This window comes from Haplochromis burtoni, unplaced genomic scaffold, assembly GCF_018398535.1.
Source record: "Haplochromis burtoni strain Fernald_Lab_line unplaced genomic scaffold, NCSU_Asbu1 Contig_63, whole genome shotgun sequence".
Taxonomy (NCBI): domain Eukaryota; kingdom Metazoa; phylum Chordata; class Actinopteri; order Cichliformes; family Cichlidae; genus Haplochromis; species Haplochromis burtoni.
Genome location: NW_024582424.1, coordinates 857,852 through 884,156, shown reverse-complemented (window position 1 = coordinate 884,156; position 26,305 = coordinate 857,852). Strand labels below are relative to the sequence as shown.

The window sequence follows — 26,305 nt, the reverse complement described above, 5'->3', positions numbered from 1 at the left end:
TACACACACACACACACACACACACACACACACACTCGCACACACACACACACACACACACACACACACACACACACACACATACACACAACACCAATACACACACACACACACACACACACACACACACACACACACACGCAAACCAAACAAACACTCACATAGCTATGGCATCAGACATGTAAATTTAGGATTTATGATATCTTTGATTGCCATTCTACATGGATAAGTAATTAAATATGTGCATATTAAAACTTCAAAAAACGTTTAAAGAAAATAACATATATGTAAATCAAATTTCCTGATCTGCATTCACTATATGAATAAAATAAAAAAAGGTGGAGTAGGGTGTATTTCCCACCAGCTGGTATTGATTTACATTTTACAATCAGTGTTGTTCTAATCAAAAGGTCATATAATTAACACTAGGGGGCACCAGTGTTCCACACAATGCTGTATATCAGTAGTGGAGACGCTACTAGAAAGGAAATTATGTTCTAATAAATGATGTGCTTTTGGCACCATAATACGTGTTCACAAGTAAGAGGAATTACGAAGTCACCTTACAAATATTTTAATTAATTTTGACAAGCCTTTTAGAATAATTCAAAAGCATTCTAGCCTACTACATAAATTTACTTGGGCACTACAGTAACTGAATGATTTTCTTTTCAGGAGAAATAGCTGGTGGAGAAGCTGGGGTCAAAGAAGACACAAAGAAACACTGATGAAAACAGTCACCTGTTATCAGTGGTTAATATATGTCTTATTCTCATCTTCTCAACAGAAATCAAAGTGAACAATTAACCAGACACTTTTACCTTTGAAATTGATTTCTTTCATTTCAAGTGTTGATTTATAAGTCACAACAGCAATTGTTAAACCAATTTGTAGCAAACAAAAACACTGGGGAAAAAATGTCCTTAAGATTAATGCTATTTGTTAATTCCAAATTTCTTTAATTTTGCCTTCCTTAGTTTGATCTCCTACAGCAGGATTCAGATTTGTTTTTATTTTACATATGAAAACAGTTCAAAAGTTTATACTGAGCAGACATTCATTCAATTTGTTGTCTTTAATAAGCAGTTAATTGTTCTAAATATTAAAGCTTTTTAAAAATAAACCATACGGATTTTTAAAGTTCAAAACTGACCTGTTTTACTATTTTAAGTTTAATGCCAGTTTTCACTTATTACCTTCTCTATGCTACAATTCAGTCAAACCAGAAGCTATTGATTTTGCCTAATCATTTATTTTTTACATAAAATAAACTGTAATTTTACATTTTTCTTGTTAATCTTAAGTTCTTATATTCTTAAAACACAGATACATGGCTTAGAATTAGTTACTCTTTATTTTTATTTATTTCTGAATTACATTAATAACTGAATAGTGTTTATTTTAAGCTTAATAAATCACTGGCATGATAATAACAATATAAATCTGTATTAATCTTTTTTTATTATTGTTGTTATTATTATAGAATTTAAAGAAAATCAAAAGGTCTTTTCTCAAATATGAAACAAACTGATGAAATTAATTTGTAAATTTGTAAATTTTATATACTGAAATGCAAATATTTTAAACAGTAAATGTAATAAGGACATTGTATATTAACATATATATTAACACATAAACTTCATTCAGAAGCAGAAAAATCTGAACTCAGTGTTGGACGTGATCACCTTTAGCTTGGATTTAGACTATCTCATGGGTCTTTGAGGACTTTGAGCATATTTAGCATGATTCCTTTTCTTACTGAAGGATTTTTTAAAATAGATTCACTATGTAAGGAAATGTTTGGTCATTATGATGCTGCAGAATGAACTTGAAACTGATCTGACTTGTTCCTAATTGTACTGCATGATGCATAAAAATCAAATTATTTTTTGTAAGACTTTAAAAGAATATTAGAAATGTCGGAATAACCTTGTCATTGTGGCTCAATTTTTTTGTTTTTTGACAACCTCAGGTTTTTATTGATGCCAGACTCATAACAATAAGGAAATTCTACTCTTTGGGGAGACTACCGACAATCTTTAAGCTTGATTTAAAGATTTCCTTTTCTTTTTTTCCCCCCTGGCAAACACACACACACACACACACACACACACACACACACACACACACACACACACATGCACGCACGCATGCATGCCCCCAGATCCCTGAGTGATCATTGCTCAGTGGCTCTGGTCAGCATGTTGTCACCTGTATCCCATTAAGAACATTCTTGCCTCAGCACACAATCACACACATACCAAATCTCTCGCTCCCTCTCTCTGTTTCACTCTCACACACATACCTTATCCTCATCCCCATTCACGCGACCTTCTCTCTTCAGCCACTGTTTGCACCCCACGATTCCACACCTGGTATATTGGCCTTTTTTCCCCCTGACCTATGATTAGGTGCTGCCCTTTTCCCTCCTTTTTCTTTTCTTCAATAGCATAACCTTGTAAATCAAGCCTCTACAACACCTTTCTAGGCCTTTCTGCATATTTGCTTTTCATGTAGCTTTCTTCATTAACAGTAAATGGAGGTAGACTTGTGAGGAGAGCACACTACAGACAAGCCATCTGTATGAGCCTGGCTCCTTCAGGCTCTTAGGTCATGGGGAATCATAAGCCACACCCGTAACGGCTTACACCCAGTGGGTTTTGAGAGGTTAACTGTCTTCAGCTGCTGATGGCAGAAAGCCTCACCATCCCCTCAACAGAACACTTTGAATAATAGACCAAATTATCACGAAAAAAAATAAGTTGACAGGGGAATGTTTAAATGAGCCATGGCATTCCTGGTATTCTCAGGTGTTAATTATCATGACCAGGGTTTATGTGGCCAAAGTGACGCTATATATTGCATATTTCAGATTGTCAAAGGACAGGGTTATATAAGTAAACAGTGAAACCCACTGAGATGAGGTCAAAAGAGGTGGACCTTTTGCTGAATAAAAGTCAAGAGTTTATAAGGGAAAAAAACGAAGCGTTTGTTTACGCTAAGGAATTGAAATACTGCCTTAATTTTCAGGAACTGCAGACATAAATGGAATTCCCTGTTGTGATCTTATTTTGAGTTAAGGCCAGGTCAAAAAAGAATGAGAGTATAACACTCTGGGAGCATTGTTTTTGTATTCATTGTTATGACGGATTCTTGAAAATAGAAAAAGAAAGGAAAAAAAAAAAAGAGAGCGCACAAGCTTTTTTTAAATTAAGATTTTGTAATTTAATGAATTTTTTTACACTTACAACTTTTGCACATTTACTCCCCCCCACCGTTTTCTATAGGCAATTAAAAGTTATCAGAGATGTTGTTTAAATATAGTTAGACTTGTGTGTGTGTTTACACTTACCCATGCCATTGTTAGCTAGGGAGTGCAGACCCTGTCCCTATCATCTGGTTGTGACACCCGCTCTGTGGGACATGGCAGCTCCCTTAGAAACCGGCAGAGTTCCAATCATCTACATGCCATAACCTTACGGCCGCCTTTGTCCTCACCTCCGCCAAGATTCATTTGTGTCGCCCCAGCAGGTCTGACCGCTGAGCAAAACCCCGGCAGAGCAGGAGGGAAATACATTTCACTGATTAAAGATATCTGGTGACTGCTCTACATGCTGTCAGCACACTGTTAGTGTTCCCCCACCCCCAGCAACCCCTCCTCCCTCTCACTCACCTCATGTATGCCATCTCCTAGATTCTCCCCTTGTACTCTTTCTCCTTCCCTCACCTCTCACATAAGAGAAATACAGAATTTGCAGCAAAAGCACAAATCATAAAGAGACAAAGAAACAAAGTTGGGCTAGAAAGGAGAGAGGACAGATGATGGCAACGTTGAGTTTGAGGGCGGCAGAGTAAAATGAGCACTAATGTTGGCTGAGTAGTAAAAAGAGAAAACATGTGTATGTGTTATTATAACTGTGTGTCTCATCTCAGTGGCTATGTGGTCTGACCTTGGGCTTTTTGCAGTACCCTTCTGCAGTGGCATGCCAACCAGCTGTAAAATAAAACAGAAGATAGTACGCGCACAGTAAATCAGAAATAGCTGTGCTACTGTTCGCTGTGTGTGCTTAAGAGCCTTATACTGCAGTAAAATGCTTTGCAACAGAGGATTGAGATAGGGTAAGAGATACAGGGTACCCCTGAACCCTTCTCCTATCTAAGATCATATATTGTGTGCTGAAAGGTTAGGACAGTGGAGGGAGGCGGGAAGTGTTTCTTTGTTTTTTTCTGTCTTGTGTCTTTCTTCGAGGCTCTTTCTTGTTTCATGTTGTCATACATAGTTCCCCTTTTTGATCTAGCCCTCCACTTCACACAGCATCACATTAAAGACAATAAACCAGAACTGTGTAATGACTGTTAAGCTCCCCCCCCCCACACACACACACACACACACACACATGCAGCGATTCTCCAAACCAGCAGGGGACAGTGTTATACGATATGTAATTTAATATGCTTGTACAAATGCATATGCACTGTTAATTAAAGACCAAACATTCTCCTCTTTGTTCTCTTATTTGTTGTTGACTTTGTTCACATTGAAGTTTTAGCCTATTTTGCGCTATTAGTTTGACTCAACTGCCCTGCCTACGTTGGCAGAACCACAGAAATACAGAGTGGCCTATAACTTCAAATGACTTGATTGTTCTACTTTCTTCATTAGGTACACTCGTATATGGGTCACATGTTTTGGAAGGTGGAGATGGAGGGGATGTGGGAATTGGCACATTTTTTTTTGAACATTTTGCCCATTTCCATTCCAGGAGTCACCTCCAAACCCTAATTAACAAGGAAAGCCATCAAATCAAACTTTACTAATCCCAAAGGTGCTGTCAGCAGGCAACTGGCACAGACTTTCTCAATGCCACTCTCTCCTGCCACCTCTAGTATTAACTCACTCACCACTGTGCCAGTGAAAATGCATGTGTGTGTGTGTGTGTGTGTGTGCGTGCGTGCATGTCTGTGTGTGTGTATTTGAAAAGCCGTATAGGGGGCAGAGTTCAGTAGGAATGACAAGCGCTGCTGGTATCATGAAGGGCAAAGATCTGAACATATCAAACCCTCCACAGGCTGATCATCCATGTGTGCATTTGTCATCGTGTTGCTAATTTGCAGTGTGCACGTCTGCAGTGCTACATTTGTGTTTTTGTGTGGTTAGTGTTTGCGGCTGTGCTTTAGAGCGCGTTTGTATGCACGTGTGCACGTCAGAGGCGACAAGCGAGTGTTAGATGTCAGGTGAGGTGAGGGACTGTAGAATGTGGAGAGCAGTAGAGTGGTGCTCTGTGTGACACCAGTCCTGTAGACAAGGGTTAAGCAGGGAATAGGGAATAGTCCTGAGGTAATAGCATGGGGGCGGAGGGTTGATGAAGAGTGAACAAAGGTGATGCAGTGTTTCACAGACACGACACCCTGATATGCTTTGTTGGCTCATTTGATAGGAGCATGTGAGTGAAGGAGTGTGCCCTCAAGGGAAATTTAATAGCAGTCAACATCAGACTTTATGCCATGAAAATAAAAAATAAGGTAAATATACAAGACTGTGAGAATAGAATAGAAAAATTCAGCAGTGCACGGGCGTAGCTCAGGATGTCTAAGTAGTCAAGCATATTGCGCTCTTTAAAGCCACTTGGACCTAGCTATTTGTAGTTACTCTTTATTGAAGTTATGATTTAACCTGTATCTAAATGGGGAAGCCTTGGTGTGTGCATAGTAAAAGCATTCATAATTAAACATGGAGACTCCAGGTCTCTCCTCAATGTCTCGACCTATCTTCTTCCATAAGATTCATATCAGATATTTGGCCACTGAACTACATTATGCTCCTTTTTCTCCAAGTCTTCACAGCAACCAAAGGCTATCTACTTTGCACTATAGACCACAGAGGTGACTTATTCCCATGTGTGAAGCTCAGGAGCTGACTGGGCTCTGAACATCCAATTCAGCATCAGTGGCCCAATGGCGTCTAGAAAAGGGTAGCGGGGAAACACTTGACCTTCCATTAATTGTCTCGCATGCATAACCACTTGTTAATTACTGGAAGAACCAAAATGGCTTCCAAAGCTAGTTTCTAAAAGGTCACTTACCTCTGGGTAATGAACATTCTCAGCAGTTCTGAAGTCTACTGGTCTAGTAGACTGGCAAGGCTTAACGATGTATGGTGTTGTAAAGTCGATGCTTGTCTTTGAGCGAAAGGAGATGGCACTTTATATTTCACGTTTCTTTGACCATTTTGAAGTCTTTCTGTCAGTTATTAGATTGAATATAAATTCCTTGTAGACAGACTATTCAACATTCATGTCAAATACCAAAGTATTAAAGTGGAATGAATGTAAGTCTATGGGTGTGCGAGATGCCAATTAATAACCTTGTGGTCCATAACTTGCAGGTGCACGCACATTCGTATACACACTCTGCTTCCTCATCTCATTAGCCTTTATCCTCATTCTCTTTATCTTTTTCACCTAGTCTGCATAAGGAGAATGTATACATTCTTTGTAGTGACAGTATTATCAGGCAGGGTCATCTTTCTTGCCTCTCCCGTACAGTATAACGATAAGGACGTGTGTTATTTTTAAAGAACCTGTTCAAAGAGAGGAGCGATAATATAGCGATAAGGTGATTAAACAGAAAGGGTTTTATATGATGCACATTAACAGTTTTGTCCCCTTTCATGTCTCAGGAATGATTACCTTTAAGTATCTCTCCTGCTCCTTATTGCAGTTTCTGAAAGCATCTAAATGGCGGGCTAGCAAGTGGGAGTTAACTTTCTAGGCTTCTTTGTGTGTTTGAGAATATTCTTAAACGTTTTCCCCAAGGTGTTTTTTTCATTCAGCCATTTTGTTTTCAGCTAGAACTTTCTTTGTTGTCATTACATTTTTCTGGGTCTATTAGTTGCAGAGTATCGCAGACTAATATTAAAATTTAAACTACACTATGCACCCCTGCACAAAGGTCTGATCCCATATTGTGCTAACTCTCCACCCAATCCATCACATGCCTGTCTGGGCTTTGTATCGGGGTTATGAGCAGACGGCTTGCATCACCACATATTTGATTGTTGGTTAGGAAAATGTGCTGCCTTCAACCTTGCAGGGGTCTTTAACCTTTCAGAGTGGTATGCAATCTTGGTTGATTTTTATTGGTTTATTTTCACCTCTTTCAATCCCCACCTATTTTCCCTCTCTCCTTCTCTACCCCTTTTTAATAGCTCCTGGTATTGTCTTGGTCCTTGCTGACAACAAAGGGGATAAATGCAATGCCTACTGTAAGTCCCTGTGGTTAGGCCTTGGACATGACACGTGTCAGCCTATGATAAATTGGCTGTGTGTCTGTTCAATTTCAAATGCAAAGCTCTAGAGAGAGAGGAAGAGAGAAGGAGAAAAGAACATGATGGAGAATTGGGTGAGAGAGAGAGAGGAAGAGAGCGAGAGATGCCGGCATATTTCTGGCACAGGGAGAGAAGGATGCCTCAGATGCTGGATGTTAGTGTGTGGGGTACAGATAAGGCATTGCACAAGTTTTGGAGTGGGATGCTCACATCCCAGGGTTTGGGAGGTGAAATCTTGGCAGTGGGACAGGTGCTAGACAGAGGAGGATGAGTTAGAGGAGAGGGGAGAGAGAAAGACAGGGCATGAAAGATGAGAGAGCTCTTTTCACAATGCTGATGAATCACTTTTCGCTGATGTGTCCACAAGCAGTGAAAACAAATTAGCTTCACCTAACTCTCTCTACTTTGCTGGTATACTTGCGGGGCTAATTGTTTGTTTCTGCATTTCTGTCCTTTTGTACTTTGCAATAGTGAAAATGGTGTTGGACACCCCGCTTCCAGGAGGATGCCTGGCTAATAATCTGCCTCTGCTAATCAGTGCAGCTGGGTTGGGAGAGTTGGCGCTCTGACACAAGGCAGCCACGCAGAGTGTTGGGGAAGAGGCAAGGATGTGAGCCAAATCCAGCTTGTATCTCCCAAGCGGAGCTTCATAGAAGAAGGGGGGAGTGCTGGGTGAAGAGAGGAGAAAGAAGCTTCCTATACCTTAGGATGCCTGCTTGATGCCTTTACGGGAAAAGTGGAAAGATTGGCGCTTTTCATAACAATTGGCCAATGAGGTGACAAAGACGATATTATGCTAATGTCAGCCTAATCACAGAGAGAGCGATATCTTCTTAAAACCTTTGGCACAGCACTGCCCTCACAAATATCTCATGGTCGCTCAGATTGCCCCTCATCTTACACCCACCCCTACCCCTAGAGCCTATGTCTCCTTTTATTTCTAGCTACACCTTGAAAAATCACATTTTTATCAGTCTGCCTTTTTCTTCCGAATATTACTTTGATTTGGCTCCTTCCACTTGTCCATGCTATCTTGATACACCACTGGCGACACGTCATTATGACCTTTAAATGCCATTTTCAGGTGTGCTGAGGCGCCTCACTGCTAATGTGCATATTTGATAAGAAGTTTGTCTGTCCTTGAATCTAAGTAGATTGATACATGTTTGTTATTCCACTGTCAACTCATAAACCTCAACCCTTTTGCTGCAATGTGAGGAAATAACTGAATGTAAGATGTCTATGGCCTTCCCTGCACTGCTACTGTCTTGGACTTGTTTCCCTCCCTCTTTTCAGTGCTGCCAATAGGGTAGGGATGCTCCTGGTGACTAATTTGCTAGTTGTTTATAAAAGAGGAATAAAATAAGACAAGTAGACGAGACTAAAAGACAAAACCCTTGAAACCCATTTGAAACCTAGCACACTTTAAATTGACAAAGTTAAATGTGGGTCAAAAAATATTTTAGGTGCAGTATGAAACCATTAATTATATCCTTATTGATGAAATCATGTTTTAAATGTGCAACACTTTGCACCCTGCATAATGTTGCAAATGCACACCATGTCAAATAGGTTTGCAGAGTTTATTTGACCTTAGCAACACTAGGATGAGTAGTTTTGGTTTCTTTCATGTTAGCATCCACAACTTGGTGTAAGTTTGGAGGTGACTCCTGGAATGGAAAAAAGTTGGACATAACGCATTGGCGTTATCAAGGACTGTCGTATGAAAGTAAATACACTGAGAGAACTATCAATTCACAAACCACTATCCTGAGGTAAGTTTAACTGTGGAGACCAAAGTTAACATTAATTCAGCTCAACCGAAAAACCAGCCAACAATGGTAACACCAATTCAGAGGGAGCACATGGACACAGCCTGAGTATGGCTGTACCCATGATGCAGAGACGTGAGACATCAAGTTGAGGAAAGTATAAGCACAGCACAAAGAGTTACACTAACTTTCATGTCGCACACTGTGGATTTATGTGTAAGTCTAACATCTCGCTGTGAACTGGTTGCTGCTGTTGCCTTGCATTCAAAATACCTGTATTAGTATAGCAGTCCACACATGTTTGCATTTAGTTAAGTTTTGTAATACAAAACAGTTTGTTAGTTTGTGAGGTGCATGCGAAGTTTATGACGGGGTTTAATGATAATGTTGATCTTCTTGACAACAATAAAAATGAATAAAGTGAGCGAAACAGACTGAGGAATTTATCTTATCAGGTTAATCATACAAGTTTACCAATGGGGAAATTATTTGCAGTTGGAAACAAGGTGATAAATTGCACAATATTGCAGTATATGGTACTGCAGTACGCAGCATGCCACAAATTGTGATTCTGACCTTTACCTGTTAGTGACGTGTTCAGTGAAGGACCTCTATTCTTCCCTTATTTAACCTGTTTTACCTTTGGAGCCATTAGGCAAAAAGAGGTGAATTACTGTGTTACTTTTAGTGTGTAAGAATATAAAGTCTTGTTGGTCTTTAAAAAAAAACAAAAAAAACAAAAACAAAGGAAAAAGCAAAAAAGGCGTTAATGGTAGCATCTGTTATCAGAGTGTTGGTTTTTTGAGTTGTTTATGGATCAGAACTTTAATTTTTCTCATCTGTAAGCCTGAAATTGTCCAACCATGCTTCAAATAATTTAGGATAATTCATTGTCATTACTCTTTTTAGATTGTGTTATTCAGTCTTTAGGCAAACTGCTCTAATCTGGAGGTTCAGGGAGATTACAAAGCAAAAAGAATATCTGTGGAGACACAATAGCGTCTTCTCTCTACACCAGCTCAGATGAGGAGAGACAGATTAATCGGCTACCAACTTCTGAAATCCAATAATAATGGGTGCAATTCACGTGTAAGACTGCTTTTTGTGCATCTACACGAAAGATTAAATTATTTTTAGCCTGGAAGGAAAGGATCTCCATTGTGTTTCCCTTTATGCAAAATAATCATGTCCATTTACCTTTTAGCAAAGTGGTCACATGATCTGTATATGCTTGCTTTATGCTTTAGATTAACAGATTTCATAAGAAGTATGCCCATCCTCTAATCTTGCAAGATATCAAAAAAATCTTAGTATAATAAACTGGAAGAAAGGTATAAAGGAGTCGAAGGAGAAAAATAGGAGAACAGAAAGAAAGGTTCAACACTGTGACTGTGCTGAGCCAGGAACTGTTTTTTTCCTTGTGATCTATCCACGGCTGAACTCTCTGACACCTCATCTGCCGTGCTGACGAGACGTCGCTGTGGCTTAATTGAAGTGGGTTTGTCTCATCCCTTCTCTCCCATGATCCTCTTCTCTATGGGTCAGTGAGAGGTGGGGGGAACCCCCTTGAGTACACGGCATTGGTGGGATTGCTATTTGCCTCCTGCCGCCCCTTCCGAGAGGATGTTAGATTGAAGTTATTTTATGCTTGGCTTACCTCTCTCTTCCACTCTTCTGCATCATATCTTCTGCTCTTCTCTTCCTTTATCTTTTCTTTCTCTGCTCAAGCGCTCCCCCGGTCCATTCTTAAAACCTCTCATGCAGCAAGAAGGGAGGAAAGCATCCGTTACACTGTGAAACTACTGTGATTTTATGGAGGTCCTGTAGTTGAATAGGTATACTTTTCCCAGTGGAGCTCAATTGTGTTTGAAATGGCTATCATTTCTTTTTTGGTCTCAAATGCAATGAATGTGTTTTCAGAATGGGCAAAGATCTAAGGATGTGGAAAAGTGCCTCCTTGGCTCACTTTGTAAAGAGCAGGTCCTGGAGAGCCACTATGCAGCACTCTGACCTGCAACAGCCTGTTACATATTTTGCCATCAGAATTGCGGCATTTGTTATATAATGTGTATAATGTGTTGAGGGTTTTTTTCTTCAGTTCTCAGTAATGTTAAGACACAGCTTTGGTTACTGTACTCGAACACTTAAAAGGACATTATGTGTTGCTGGAGGATGAGTGCAGGCATATGTATAGTTTATCCTGTGTGAGTGCGTGGCTCTGTAGGTTTGTGTGCCTATATGTGTGTTCTGGACTCAAGCCTGTTTGTAGCTCTAAGTGTTGTGCGCATTAGGGGAATGAGGGTAATGATGTGAGAGGCAGTTGTGTTTTGTGCCAGGGCGACCCTGCGGCTCACACCCCATTCCCAGCCCAATGTGTTTCTGATTCTCTCCATCCCTCATCACCAGTCAGCTTCTTCTGACAGCAACCACATTCATATAAAGTTAACCCACAAGCGCGTGCACATACTTATACACATTTATGTTATATCGCTACTTGGGCTCAGACTTTTGCAGTAAACACAGAGCGTGCACACATACCGCACCTCATATACAGTCACTTCAAAGTGCATATCAAGATATGCATACACACACTTCAGTGTTTTAGGCCGCCCAATGAAATGATCACTCCATCTAACTTATCTGATTCCCCCCCTCCCCTCCCCTCCCACACACACACACACACACACACACGTGCAAGCATGGAGCAATATGCAGCCTCTTTCCAAGGCTGAAATGGTTGACTCATTGCATAAGTAGAGGTCAACCCTGATTCACCGTTTAGAGATGCAAACGTGTTGGGAGACTCACAATCTCCCATATAGATGTATTCCAAGAACCTGTCAGAAACATGCTTCTGCATATTGATTCCTCTGTTGTCTTTGTGATTATAAAGATGTCCAACATTACCTGTATTTCCCACCTGCGTCGGTGGGTGGCTGAGACACAAAGGCAAATATATGAGAGAACTTTCTTCAGCAATGCTTACCTTTATGGTTCAACGCAGTAATTGGCCTAGGGTGAACATACCCGCTCGACACTGGCAGTAATGTATTTGAGAAGATATTGAAAAAGCTGATGAGGGAGACACAAGATGTGTTGTAGAATACAAAAGCTAATAATGGTGGGGATTTTGATGAATGGATCTCCAAATGTATACTGATATCGGTCTAAATTGCATTCTTTTGCTCACAGTTTTTCGTGTTTTTAATTTATACATTTCCTCATTGACTATGCAAGGTGCATTTCCCTTAGAAGGGAACAGTTCACTTTGTGCGGAGGGTAGAACTTGCACAAGTCGTACTGTCGTTCAGTGCATAGATAAATGTCCACGGAGTTCCGATAACACTAGGGAACCTTCCAGTACTCGCATCACACATATACACAGTAAATGTGTCTAAGAGTCATGGACTCGATGCTCACGCAATGTGCTTTTGAGTACATACATATCATTTTATTGCTGCATATATCACCCCCATACTGAGACATCTAAAAAGAGAGCATGATCTATACCAAAACATTAATCATCATTCATTGTATGTTAATAAATTCAGAATTTCTCCATTTACCATGCGGACGTCCATGCGTGCTGGAAATGCAACCTTTCCAGAGCTCATAAATCACACACACTGAGTCATCTGACAAAGTACCCCAAACACAGGCTGAGGCGCTGCGATCCCTAGGGCACAAACACACGCCATCTAATGTGGCGGATTCAGAGCGGGGACCACAGTTTTCTCTCGCCCCTTGACTACACTCCACTGCCAACCCCCTAACAACAAGAACCATTCGTTGCGATATGAACAAATAACGAAATCAGAAGGGAATGCGGGGTGTCTGTGGCCTTCTCTGCAGTGGTTTTGGGTCCCACAAAGTACCCTCTCTGTCTCTGTCTTGCACTTGCTAGTTCACTCTGACTTTTTTCCTTGCTTATTCTAGGGGGTCAAGTCCGTGGGCAAACAACAACACTTACACCCAGCGGCTTGGTTAGTGTTGTGTTCAGCGAAGAACCGCTCCCTCTCATACTTTACCACAGGAACCATATAGAGTATAAACTGTTTTTAGAGCACTTGTTTTATGCAGAAGAACTTTGTTCTTCAAATATTTAGGCTAATACGGTGGTATTTCGCTTTAGAACACAAGGTGTGGAGGGTAACACGTTTGATAAAAGTATTTTAGATCATGTTATTCAGTCTTTAGATAAACTGCTCTAATCTGGAGGTTCAGGGAGATTACAAAGCAAAAGGGAAATCTTAGCAGATACAATAGCTTCTCCTCTCTACACCAGCTCAGATGAGGAGAAACAGATTAATCGGCTACCAACTTCTGAAAACCAGTAATAATGGGTACAATTCACATGTAAGACTGCTATTTGTGCATCTACATGCCAGATTAAATTATTTTTAGCCTCCAGGGAAAGGATCTCCATTGTGCTTCTCTTTATGCAAAATAATCATGTCCCTTTACCTTTTAGCAAAGCGGTCACATGATCTTTGTGCTTGCTTTATGCTTCAGATTAACAGATTAAAGGCTTTGTTGTAAGTGAAAAGACACAAACAGCTGCCCAATGAGAGTCTTCAAAAAAGGGTTCGAGTCAGTGTTACAGCTGCGATGTACTGTATACATTATGAAGGAGACCTTCTATTGTGCGATTAGGAAGATAATGTCATCAAATGTTAATGACCAGAGTATTTACAGTGTGCAAAACGAGTGCCCTCTGATATGCAAAGACACTTCCGCTGAGAACCTACTGTATATACGGAAAACTAGTGAAAAAATAGAGACGCGAGACGGTGCGGTGTAAAACAGACAGCATTATTTATCCCCTTTTTTCTTTTCTCTCATTTTCCTCCTTTTACCCCCCTTTGGGTCTCTGGATCCTTTCCCATCTCTCGTCTGTTGCCCAGGCCTATCCCTGGCTCCCTGGAGACAGGAGGACGAGTGGTTATTTCTGACTTTGGAAGATGGTCGTGACTAATTGATTCGACATCTGATGGAATGTGTGTAACGTCTCTTTTCCCCCCACTGCTCCAGCCTTGCCACTTGCTCAGATGAGCAGAAACCATTAATGTATTGTGCATATATTTATGTACTGTACGGCTGTGTTTGATATGAGAAATGTGTTTATGCCAGCACTGTCTGTGTTTCTCTGTAAAACCGTCATCGCCTTGTCCCTGGTAATCTAAATTATTACTGGATTGTTTGATGTTATACTTAGAGAAAAGAAATTCTGTATACCAGTCCATTCCCATTGGTCTTATAACAATGGAATATGTGGCTAACACTCAAAATACTCCCACTTATGTTATCTGTTAGATCACTTTGTATTGTTTTTACATGTTCTTGAGATGTTGAACCACATAAACACAAGTGATCCCAAAGGTGCTTTATTGTTTGGGAGGCATCTAATTCATTTATTGAAGTTTTGTTTTCTCTCTCTCTCACTCTGTCTCTCCCTACTGTCTTCCTGGCCCTCTGTCTGTGTCTTTCTGCTGTAGTTTTGGGTAGAGTCCAGACACCTAATGAGTTGACTCTGATGGGCTAAGTCCCACAGGTCTTGAAGCTTGGCAAGCTGATGTTGATGGCCACTCTAAGGTACCTAATAGATCTAATCATTTAGCTGATTGGTCCAAGTAATCAGTCTCTGGTGGGCACACAGGGGATGAACAATGGCCAGTTTCCACTCTGTTTCCTCAATAGGCTGGCAGAATGTGAGTAGGTACTGTTGTGTTGTGCACAGAAATGCTGGTGTATGTATTGTATGCTGAAGTCATGTGTTGATCTGTTAAAATGCTCCGGTGACTAAAAAGTTTGGGGTTGCTTTTGTTTTCTTTGCTCATCCAAAGTTTCTGTTTATGAGCCAAATATTTCATTTGATCTTGATGCCTAGAATATATAGTTGTCCTTCAAGCCCACATGAAGTAGATAATATTTTGCATGTAATTTTAATGATCAGTGTAAAGCATATTATAGTGTAACAGCATTTTACGTCTTCAAAGGCCTGCAAAGCAAGATGCAATGAAGCTTCTTTTACGAGGAGGACACATTCAGTATATTGTCTGGATGTGGAGAAGGCCACTAGGGAATGATCAAGTGTGCATCCCATCGACCCGCATCCTCTTCCCCATTACCCTGACATTTCATCCCTACATTTAATTCCAGGCCTTTCTAAAGAGCAGGTAATAGTGCAGAGGGGTACAGGGACCCAGAATTAAGCAGTTTTACACCGAAGGGTAATTTGGTGTGATAAATGTGCCGTCGCTGGTAACTAATAATACATATTTTAAGTAGCAGCGGCAGAGCTCTGCGGCCCAGTAAAGGTAGCATCATTATTAATGTGGGAGTCGCTGCGTGTTTTAGTCAGGGTTACGGCACCAAGGTCAGAGCTACGTTTCACTGAATTAAAAGCCATTTTGAGCTATGGCACTCCTAATCAACTCAGACCTAAAGGTGCATAGCTCAGTTATAATGAGGCACCAATGAATTTAAATAAACAGCAAGATCTAGTGATTTATAAAGGCAATGTGCTATCCTTATAGCTCGTTAGCCATGACGGATACTCTTTATTCTCTGGGCCTCTTTACCCACAGGACCCCAAGCTTTTAACCAAGTAATGTCTGCCTCTATTGTCAGCGGATACGCATTCGGTGCAGGACACTTATCCCCGTCATTATGAAAAGTGGAGATACAATACAAGAGTAATGGTAATGTATGCCATCCAAATAGGTGATTTTTCTCCTCCCCTCCTTCCGTTTTTTTGCGAATGTAAAAACTACCCCGGAGTTTTAGGCCCATGAATTCATCATCATATTTTCTCAAAGGGGTTTTCATATATCCTGAAAGGAAGCATAATCCTTGATAGTAGAAATGTTTTGCATTTAAAGGGGTGCTTCTCGTCGGGGAATTGATGGTGATGTTCGGGTGGGGGGGCTGAAGAGAAAGGAAAGTTCTAGTTTTAAAGTGATCACTTATATAAATTATAATATTTTCATAAGTGAAAGGAGTTAGTGGCTTATTTCAAGTACTTTGCAATAATACAAAGTTTTCCAGTCAATGTGCACCATTAATATGCGGATTAGGAACTTTCTACAATAATGATGTTTAATACTCCCCATTCTCCACATTTTAGCAATTCGTTCTTAAGCATTTCCCTGTCTATTAGCAAGACCCCCCCCCCCCCTTTTTTTTCTTTTTTTCTTTTCAAACATTGATCTGGCCCATTGCAATCAAAGATACCTTGATTATCTTAATACAATGAGCCAGGGAGGATAGTTAGTACTTTAGCTGGGGCCAGAGGGGGCAGCGAGCTGTGCACATGTAGCCTCTGTGCTGCTCCTGTTGGAGCATGCCAAGGTATTTGCCACTTCATCAGGTTCTTTGTTGTCTGCCTCTCTTTTGTGTTTCCCTTTAAATATTTTTTTTAAGCAAAGCCATGGCTACAGACTTCTTAATACATCTTATTCAGGGGCCTTTTTGAGAAATCAGCTGTTTGGTTGGTTTTCTTCATCTTTGACTCTGGTGTATCCTCGCCTTATGTCTAATACTTATCATTGTGCATTTTAATCTCCTAAAGATACATTTAATATGACAATTGATGTAAAGACTGGCTTTTTACCAGTAAGAGTAACCGTTTCACCTGCGCATGAACATGAGCCTGATATGCCATGCACTTTTTTTATGTGCAGTACCTGAGGCCGGTCTAAGTTTAAATTGACATGAAATATTTTCATTTTCCAAAGGACAAAAGTGTTGACTCGCCTCCAAAATACACTTGTTTGATTTCCCATGTGAACATAGTACACAGTGACACCCATAGCTTTCACCATTCAGAGACTCACTCACTCAGTCTCTCACTGTGCTCCGCATTTCAGAGTAATTTTCACTCCTGACACCACGGCTCTGCCTACCTGCCAATTTCTGCCTCGGTTCCTGAATGGGTGATTTGTAAAGCCATGTTCACCTCAACACTCAGAAGATTTACTCAGGAGTGAGCTTGCCAGGTATTTGAGCTGTCAGTTTGCTCTGTGTTCACAAACTTGCTGAAGGGAAAGTAATAGCCATACTCAGCCAGTTGACTCAGCCGGTTAAGTTGCTTTTTGAGATACAGTGGTATACATTTAGATTTCAGCTACTAATGCTGGCATTATTTAATTAGAATGAAGAACATTAGCTAGCTTTCTGACACATGAAGCTGATGATCTTTCTTTTTTTTATCCAAAAAAACCATTACATGTAAATGCAAATGAGCTACCTTTAATCATTAAGTTAAATAAAAGCCTAAAAAACTGTTATCCAAACAATACCCATTTCTTTAGTGCTTGCATATATACAGTATGGCAGCTCAACTTGTATTGTTGATTTGCCTACATATCTTCCTGGCTTTTCTTTCCCTGCTTCTGCTCCTGCCTTTCCTTTCCACATGATTTGTAAACAAGATGTAGTTGTTTTTGGGGCTGGAGGTCGTTGATTTGTCTCCTTCTCCCCGTAGGTCATTAAGGTCACCATAGCCCCGAAAGCATCAAGCTTAGAAAATGAGAAGCCCGCTCGGCTCTCCCGCTGGCGACCGGGAGCACCCCTTGCCCGCGCCCGCCCTGATGATTAATGCCACCCCCGTCCAGCCACAAACCTTTCTGCCTCAGATAATGCCAGGCAGCAAGCGCGGCTGACACTTTTAATGTATAATTAAGTAGAAAAAGTCAGCACTGGCTATGCAAATTTTTTAAAATGATAAATGACGCTGTACAGCAGCAGGGATTGATTTGGTGTAAATGAAACTAATTAAGGAAATGTCAAACATAATTAATAAAACAGGTTTAAGCTGCAAAACATTGTCAATTGAATGAATGAGGAGGCATTGGCTCCCATTGTTCAGGCTTTATTTAGGTCTTGTGTTTAGCTTGTTCCCTGCTCCAGAATGCTCTCTCCCCTCCTCACTCCCTCCGCCACCAATTCCCTGAGAGGGGGAAAATAAATTTGCTTGTCTCTCCACTGACTGTAGAAATTAATTGCTGAAATCTTGTCCCATCCAAGTGTTACATTCACACGCAGGACATTAACATAACTAATTTGAAAGAGCTCAAATGACTGCATAATGGAGCTCCGTCACCATGCATGACAGTCGCTGGTCATACCAAATTAGCTTGGCTTTATAATTGAAAAATTTCCCCCTCCTTTCTTATTTTTACATCATCTTCCCTCCACTTTTTACACATACTTTTTCACGTCTTCCTTGCTCCCTGCCCTTCTGTCGTATCTTTCCTTCTTGTTCAGTTTTCCTGATAAGAACAAAGGTTTTATAATTTACAAAAAGAGTGCTTGACCTATAATTAGAGAAGAGGAGTGAGGGGAGAGGAGGGGGAGTACCAAGTGGTGGCGGCAGAGTCAGATCCTTAGTCCTGGTAATGATGCTGGAGACCTTGTGGCCCCCAGGGAGGCAGAAGAATAATGGGATGGGCTATTTTTATGGGGGAGCAAAGCAATGGGCCACCAGCCGCTGGGATGCCGGTGCCTGCGTATGGTGCAGAGCAGCAGGGGCTAGCAAGGGGCTAGTGGGGGGCAAAGGAGGGTGAATACTCAACCTGCCAGATTGCCCGCTCTCAGCCCAACCCATCAGTTCTGTTTGTCAGCCTGATGCACCGCTGTCGGCCTCCGTGCCCCCATGCCAGCCACAGACAGAGAGAATGTATGTGTGGGTGGCTGGGTGGGTTAGGGTGGGGGTGAAAACATCTGCCACTCAGAGGAGAACAGAGGGCTTAAAGATACAAGGTGAGGGACATAAAACAGTAAAGAGATGCATTTTCCTGAGCACGTGTATTAATTATGAAGACCTGGATTTAAATACTACTTTGCAAAGACATTTTTTAGCCTTTGAAACGGGTTGGAAGAAGCACTCTGCATATGAAAGGATCAGACTGAAACTGTTAAACTAACCAAATAATCAACTTTTATAATCTAAAGTTTTTCTGTTTTCTCAAACTAAAATACATTTTAGATGTAGATACTTTTTAGTGTTGTTTACTGTTTGACCCAAACCTGGTGATAACAGATATCTTTAATAATGCGCCTGTGTGCCGAACAACACAGCAGACCTACAGCTGCCAATATTTTTTTGTGCTTCGGTTCAACATACTCTAACCACTGCTATTTATCATACTCCCACGTTACAATTCTCAAGAGTTGGAGTAGCAAAAGAAACAAAAACAGAAAAACAAAAAGTACGAGAAGAAAAGGATACAATAAAACACAAAACTGCAAAATAAAATAGGCGCAGTCTTTATTCCCATTGCATTTTCACTCTCATCTTTATTTCATTATTCCACTAAGAATTCTTATCCCAGCTAAAAGTAAAGCTCGACTGTTTTATATATATTTTTTTAAATACGTAAAAAGTTAAAGCTCTTCTGTAAACCCACAGACACTCAAGTGAAATATAGTTGATAAATTTTGCTTAAAGTTTCTGTATTATTTTTGAAACTTGTAAGCAATAGATCCAGCAGTACAATACATGATAGTATATCATATATAAGATGGGAAATGACAGACCGGGCCACAGGTCTAACACAGGCAACCAGTCAAAATGATATATTTAGGATAAATTACAAGTTAACCGAACAAGCACATCTGTGGCAGAAAGCCGAGGAGATTTCGAACTCATATATACATATATCTGTATAACCATATACAATATCCTTTGTGGCTAGGATTAATGTAAAAACTAATATCATTTGTGGAGAAAAAAGGTGAGGTGAGACAAACAAATAGTTAGTTTTAGGTGTTTTAACATTTTATGATACGTTTTGTAACATCACAGTGTTAAAACTGCCATAATCCTAAAATTCTCTCAAAACTAATATTTTACACTGGTGTTCAAAAAAGTGAAATATCCATTCACCGTCTTCTGCCACTTATCCAATTCAGGGCTGCACAGGCTGGAACCTATCCTGGGCCAGAGACAGGACACAGCCAGGATAGGTGCAGTCCAGCTTTTGTCGCAGAAACCTGAATCAGCCAATTAAAATCTGTTCCCAAAATCAGTCTGAAATGCATAACATTATTGCATGTATGTGATGATTCATGAGATGAAATCAGCTGATACTGTGCTTCTAGCTACATGAGTATGCTCTGCAAGAGAGTAATCCGTTGCTTCCATGAGCATGTAAAGTTGTGGCAACAAACTTACACATCTTGCAGTCAGAAAGTTCAAAAACTGTTATTGTTGCACACACACTGAACTAACCTGCGTGTCGAGGATCATTGCTGATGATGAGCTTGCTCTCAGAAACTAAAGAGCAGTCTTGACTGGAAGAGTCTGCAGTCTCTGCCATGAGAACTTGTCAGAAGCACGAGCAAGAGCATCATTTTCTTTGACATTCATAGGATTGTGCACTGTGAGTTTGTCCTCCAGGCTGTCAAAGCTGAGTTACACTGCAACATCTTAAAGCGTCTTAGGGAGAACATTCGCTACACACAACCTGAACTGTGGTGCATGTCAATAATAGCCTGCCGAAAAGGCACGTTTTAATTCATACACACATATTTTTCTATACTGCCATGTTAAATGTAACCCGTTTACACAAACGCATAATTGAATTTTAAAATTAGACACTTAAAAGACAAAAACATATATAATGTATGTAAATGTAAATATTAATATACATATTAAAAATGTCTTCATAATAGTGACATTTCTAAGGCGAGTGGCTTTCCACCATAATGTATGAGCGAATGGTTAAATTACAGTATTTGTGTATTTAATGTAAATGATAAAACATTATATTATTATGGAACATATGCAGAAAACATAAAAAAAACCATCATGCTTCATGTTTACTAGACTCATAATTGCTACAGTTTTGTTTTATAAAAAACATAGAATGAGAGTCTAAAAAAAAGATGCTATTTGAGGCAACAACAATCTCTTCTTTTAATTTTATGTATTGTTAAAACATGGTGGTTTAATTAATTTCATTTAATTAATTTTGTTTATATTATTAATGTGAACACTGAAAATGTACATAGACCAGTATTGAGCAGCACTTCATAAATATTGTGGTTGGTCCATTGAGCAGTATGTCCTGAATCTAGCTAGAGGAGGTAATTTCACATGAATTATTACCTAATGCACTTGAAAGGTTATAAAATGTCTGCATATTAAAAGTGCAGTTTATTTCTGCTGCCCAACTTGAATATAAAGTTACAGTCTATTTGTTGATTGCTTGATCTTAGTTTGTAGCAAACCAGCCAAAGTAGTGGAGCAGTTCTGCATTGTATGCTCGAGTAGCACATGAACACGTAGATGACTGCATAAATGATGATGTACATAATCATATTTGCAGCTAATTTCTCTAAACACATATCTGAATATTCAAAATCAGAATCTAGAAACTGGAAGCTTTGTGGGTTAATACTTTGGGTTGGTTTTGGGTGTGGGTGTACAGTTTGGAGTGGAGTGAAACTGAGGAACACAACTCTTTTTAAAATGTATCTAAATTCTAAACAGTGAGAGGCTCATGGAATAGGTAGTCAGTTATCCTTTATCCAGAAATCTGCTGGCCAAAACACTGGCTGTCACCTCCAGAGGTTGAATCAACAGATCTTCACCAATGATTTAATGAGACTGACTAGTAGAAAACTTTGATTCGTGTATGTGTACTGTATTCTGCAGAAAATCTACTCATAGTCTGAAGATGTAGTATTTTAACATCAGTCAAAGTAAAGAAAAGTGTGTGCTCTACAGTTGTTTGATTAGAAACTGGTTAATTAGGGACAATATCTATGTATCAGTGCAACGTAGGTGCACAATAGGTGTTGTATTCTGGCAAAAGGAGCAATCCCTCAAATGTTTTGAACATTTTCCTCAAAGTTTCCCAAGTGATATTTCACTTTTCATGTTATTTTCTTTTTTCCCCACATTTGCCTGTGACTCTTTCATACAACCCGATCCTTAAAATGCCAAGGGTCACGTGTCAAACATATGCAGCACGGATTGCAATTTATTACCCCACATTTGCCTGATAATTTTTCTCTTTTGACAAGCTTAGGTAAATCATAAAGCCTACTCTATAATGTATGAGGGCTCCGCTGGCTTGATGAGTAAAGTCTGTTGCTATTGGCTGTTACCCCTGTGGTGTTTGAGTTCCCATAAGACCAATAAGACTTGTCTGTATTCTAGCGTGACTCGAATCACTGCAGGAACAGGTAAGGTCCAGGTATTTATAGTAACTATATGCAAATGGGTGAGTGCCATGTTGGACTCTTAGTGCAGAGGTGACAGTTAAATACATGTACATAGAAGGAGAAATATATGGGCTTCGCCCTCTCTTTGAGACAAGTCTAATCAGTTAGGATTGCCTTCTCTCCTCATTTCATTTGAATATATTCAGCTTGGACTTATTCTAAGGAAGTGTCTCCCATGTATATTATTCCTTCCCGCTGAAGGCTCATTATTTTACAGCAGGGTGTGTGAGAGGCGGCCCCAGTCTCTGAACTCTCTGTCGAGGCTGTATTAATCAAACTTCACGCAGCGGGAAAGGGTCCACCCGCTGACATGGCACTGCTCACTCTACACTTGAGGACAAAAGGGAAAACACACAACCTGAGCCATTACTGTGAAACATCTGCAGCTTTTAAGCATTACCACTTGTCATTATTTCAACAGCAGTAGCCACATGCGAGTCCAAAGATTGTCTCAAAGAATTTGAAACGACCGTTGACGCGTTTCGGCCGACATGTCATATAATAACATTGTCCTCTTCTTCCTTTTCACTACAGTGGATAACAAGATCTTTGCATGGGGAAATGGCACCAGTGGACAGTAAGTAAATGTCAGAAGTAACGTTATCTGTCTTGCTTTGATGGTGTGTGAAGGATGAGGATGAGTAGTGATACTTTGGGGAACTACTCATCTGTCTGTGAAGCTATCAGTTTGTTCTGCCCACTGGCCATTCAAACGTCTTATTGTTTTCTGCCGGTGTACTGCATGGCTGTATATTAATCGGACGAAAGAGGCTAGCTGACAGACAAACAAACTCAGACATAGTTATAAACAAACAGAAGTTGTTTATCTTTTGATGAGCTTCCTTGTTAAAACTTCTCCAGCCAGGAGCCAGTCTGGCTCTAATGACATTTAAGGGCATGGGGACTACAGTGATTCAGTGGCCCTCAAGTACTCAAACAGCTGCATGGCAGACCTCAGAGAAATACATAAAAGGAACAAAGGCATCACTTCTCACTCTCTCATCATTTCCCATTGTCCCTTAGTCTCCTTCTCTCAATCTCCATTTCTCTGTCTGCGGTTCTCTCTCTACTGATGATGCTTTGACCTGTCTAAGCAGGTCGGGGCTCTCTAGTGGGGCGCTTATAGTTGGAGGAGCCTATAGTTGGAGTTCTGCAACACCCACTTGCAGAGCAAAGGGTGAGCATCTGTGTTACACAACTGGCACTCTGATATCTGAAAATTCCTCAGCTCTCCTGTGTGTCTCACTGGAGGCGAGAGAGGAGAAGAGTACGAGGGAGCTGTGTAAATTTAAACTGGCAAACTTTCTGATGGAAATAGCTGTGACCCCAGAGTGGTCTTGTCTTGAGTTGAAGCATTGTTGTAATCAATACAGGCTCTCGTGGGGATGACGGGCGAGGACCTTTCGTTCCCCGTTTGTGGAAATAATGGAGAAGACTGTTTGTTATTTTTCCCAGACATGCCGCAAACTAGCAGATATGGCCGGGGCATTGCAGGTTATGACGCTGGCTCAGGGAAACAAATACAAAGAGGAGCATTTTATCAAGAAGCAAACAGCAGAGCTCCGTTTGAAGCTGCTGGGAGCTCATAGGTCACAGGGGTGCTGGGGCTGCGTTTGACCAGCTCATCTTGAAACAGGGGCTTGGATGTTCTTTGTTCACTCGCACTAGGCATGCAGAAGCAGAAACGAGTCTCGGCTCTGGCCTGTGTAAAGTCATTTGTACAGCTTCAAATTAAGTTGGGTTCAGCGATTTCCCCGGAATGTAAAACTGACCTCACTGAAACATGCTTATTAGGCGACTCTTGTTTGGTTAGAAGAAAAATAGCTCAAAGGTAAAATTATAGTATCATTGTAGTAGTGCAAGTAAAAGCGATTTCTGGTGGTGTCTTTTGTTATGTTGCAATAAAATAGAAACAGTGTTAAAGAAAATAAACTTTTAAAGTGTAAATAGCAGAATATAAAGAATATTGAATGATTGCAGAAGAAGAAAAAGCCTAAAGGTATTTTCTGTCTTATTTTCTTTTTTTTTTCCTAGGCTGGGTAATGGAGAGAGGGCAGTAAAAAAACAGCCAGTCGAAGTCAAATTGCCACAGGAACTAAACGTCAGAGGAAGTCACCTAGATGGGAATTTTGCCAATGTAGTTGGCATAGCCTGTGGAAGCCGACACTCCTTCATATGGACCGAAACTGGGCAGGTCTACAGTTTTGGGAACAACTTTTATGCTCAGCTAGGCTATGACTTCCAGAGGGCTGACTTCAAAGAGAACCAGGTATGAAGATTATGGTTTCTTTACAGTTATGCACAAATCGTTACCCAATCCATCACTACTCCCAGTGGCTTCTGATTATCTTAAAGTTGTTTGGGTCATATTTACATAAACGCAATATAGAAAAATGAAGAGCTGGGACAGAAGATTTAGGCTAACACAGCTAGGAATGTTGTGAAGCCTATTGGGCAAAAATCTAAGAAGTATTGAGAGGAAGAGTTTCAATCCAGAAAGAGGTTCACAGTGTTTGTGTAATTGCTCTCACTGATGGAAGAGAGAGCCAAAATTTACACACTGCAGATGCAAAATTAATATGATTTTTTAATGACCCCTTTAAACATCCACACAGTCTCTTAGCTATAATATTAGTTTTTAATTCACTGTTGGGAGTAGGGGCAGGTCTACGTGATGGATACCTCAAGAGCCTGGATAGCTTCTTGTTAGTTGCCTCTCAAGCTTTGTCCTTACGTGGCTTACTATACAGTAGCATGCTGCTGAACCACACAAATCCTAAATTAAGTGCTGTGGAATTGAAATTGGCTCTCTTGTGAAGTGTTCCACTTGCATTGGAGCTTAATTTTGCCTACTCATATCATTTGATTCAGTCCCTCAGTCCCTCTTTTGCTCGCTGCAGCCCATCGCTCCCTCTTCCTTCTCATGCAAAATAAGCCCATTTACCACAATGTGGCAGTGTCTAGGTGAATGATTGCCACTCAGCACTTGATATATGGGTATGTGCTGCTGTGTGCATGTGTGCTGGATATATTATATTTCCAACAGATTCTCCCAGTATTTTGCAGCAACATTAGTGCATTATACACTATGTGAAGCTCTTTAGGCTCATTTTCGTAATGAGTGGATTTAAAAATAGATTAATATGTTTGTACTTCATTCTACTCTATTACTTGGCCCAAATATTGTTGCCTGTTTTGTCATTACTGAAAGGCTGGCTTTTACAGTCAGTTGTTTAAGACAAACATCCAATAGAGAGGCCTTTCAGTTCATATGAGACAGGCCTCATACATGAGGGCAAAAGGTAGCCAGCCACCAAGCAGTGTGTCAAGGTTCATGGGCTTAAGCTCTTACCTGTTCTCAATGACAAAGGCCAATTGGATCTGCATGACTTCTCCCACTTCTAAAATCTTGCTACTAAAGAAAAAACATGGGCCCCAGTGGTATGACTATCCCAGACTTATATGTTCATCTCTCTAGGCTTACTTGTGGCCTCTGATTGCCTCAGGTGGAGACCCAAACCTGGCCCTGTCCGTTACCACCCAGCTCCCACTTCTTTCATCCCTTTGCCTTTCTGTATACACTCTCCTTCTGAAGGACCAGACAGGCTGCTCCATCTTCAGCTGTCCTCCAGTCTCCTGACTATATGATACTGGCTATTGTTGTAAAGAATCTATAGGCTGGAACTGCCTGCTTCACCCCTAAGGCTCAGTTTCCCCTTTTTGTCTGAAATGGAGTGGTAGCAAAGCGCAGAGATCTAAGAAACACTATATTCTGTTCTTTATTGGCCCAGTGATAAGGTATTGGGATTCCGCTCACACCTGCGAGCCCTTTGTTCAGGCCCGCTATGGCGTTTCACCTGCACCAGACAAGGTTAGACAGATCGCCTATTTAATGGTTTGATTGACATTATTTTAATGTAACACCGTGGGGAGCGATACGTCTTTGAACAGAAAAGAAAGTTAACCTTATATT

General features: G+C 40.5%; 1 protein-coding gene across 3 annotated transcripts in view; it reads left to right on the top strand.

Moving 5' to 3' along the window:
- The window catches only part of LOC102292338 (ultraviolet-B receptor UVR8), a 300,520-nt gene that overhangs the window by 30,304 nt on the left and 243,911 nt on the right, over positions 1-26,305 (top strand). For all 3 annotated transcript variants that reach the window (XM_005922836.3, XM_005922835.2, XM_005922834.2), the window contains exons 3-4: positions 22,867-22,909; positions 24,367-24,601. In XM_005922836.3, coding sequence (XP_005922898.1) covers positions 22,867-22,909; positions 24,367-24,601 — 278 coding nt within the window. The remainder of the gene's footprint in view (positions 1-22,866; positions 22,910-24,366; positions 24,602-26,305) is intronic.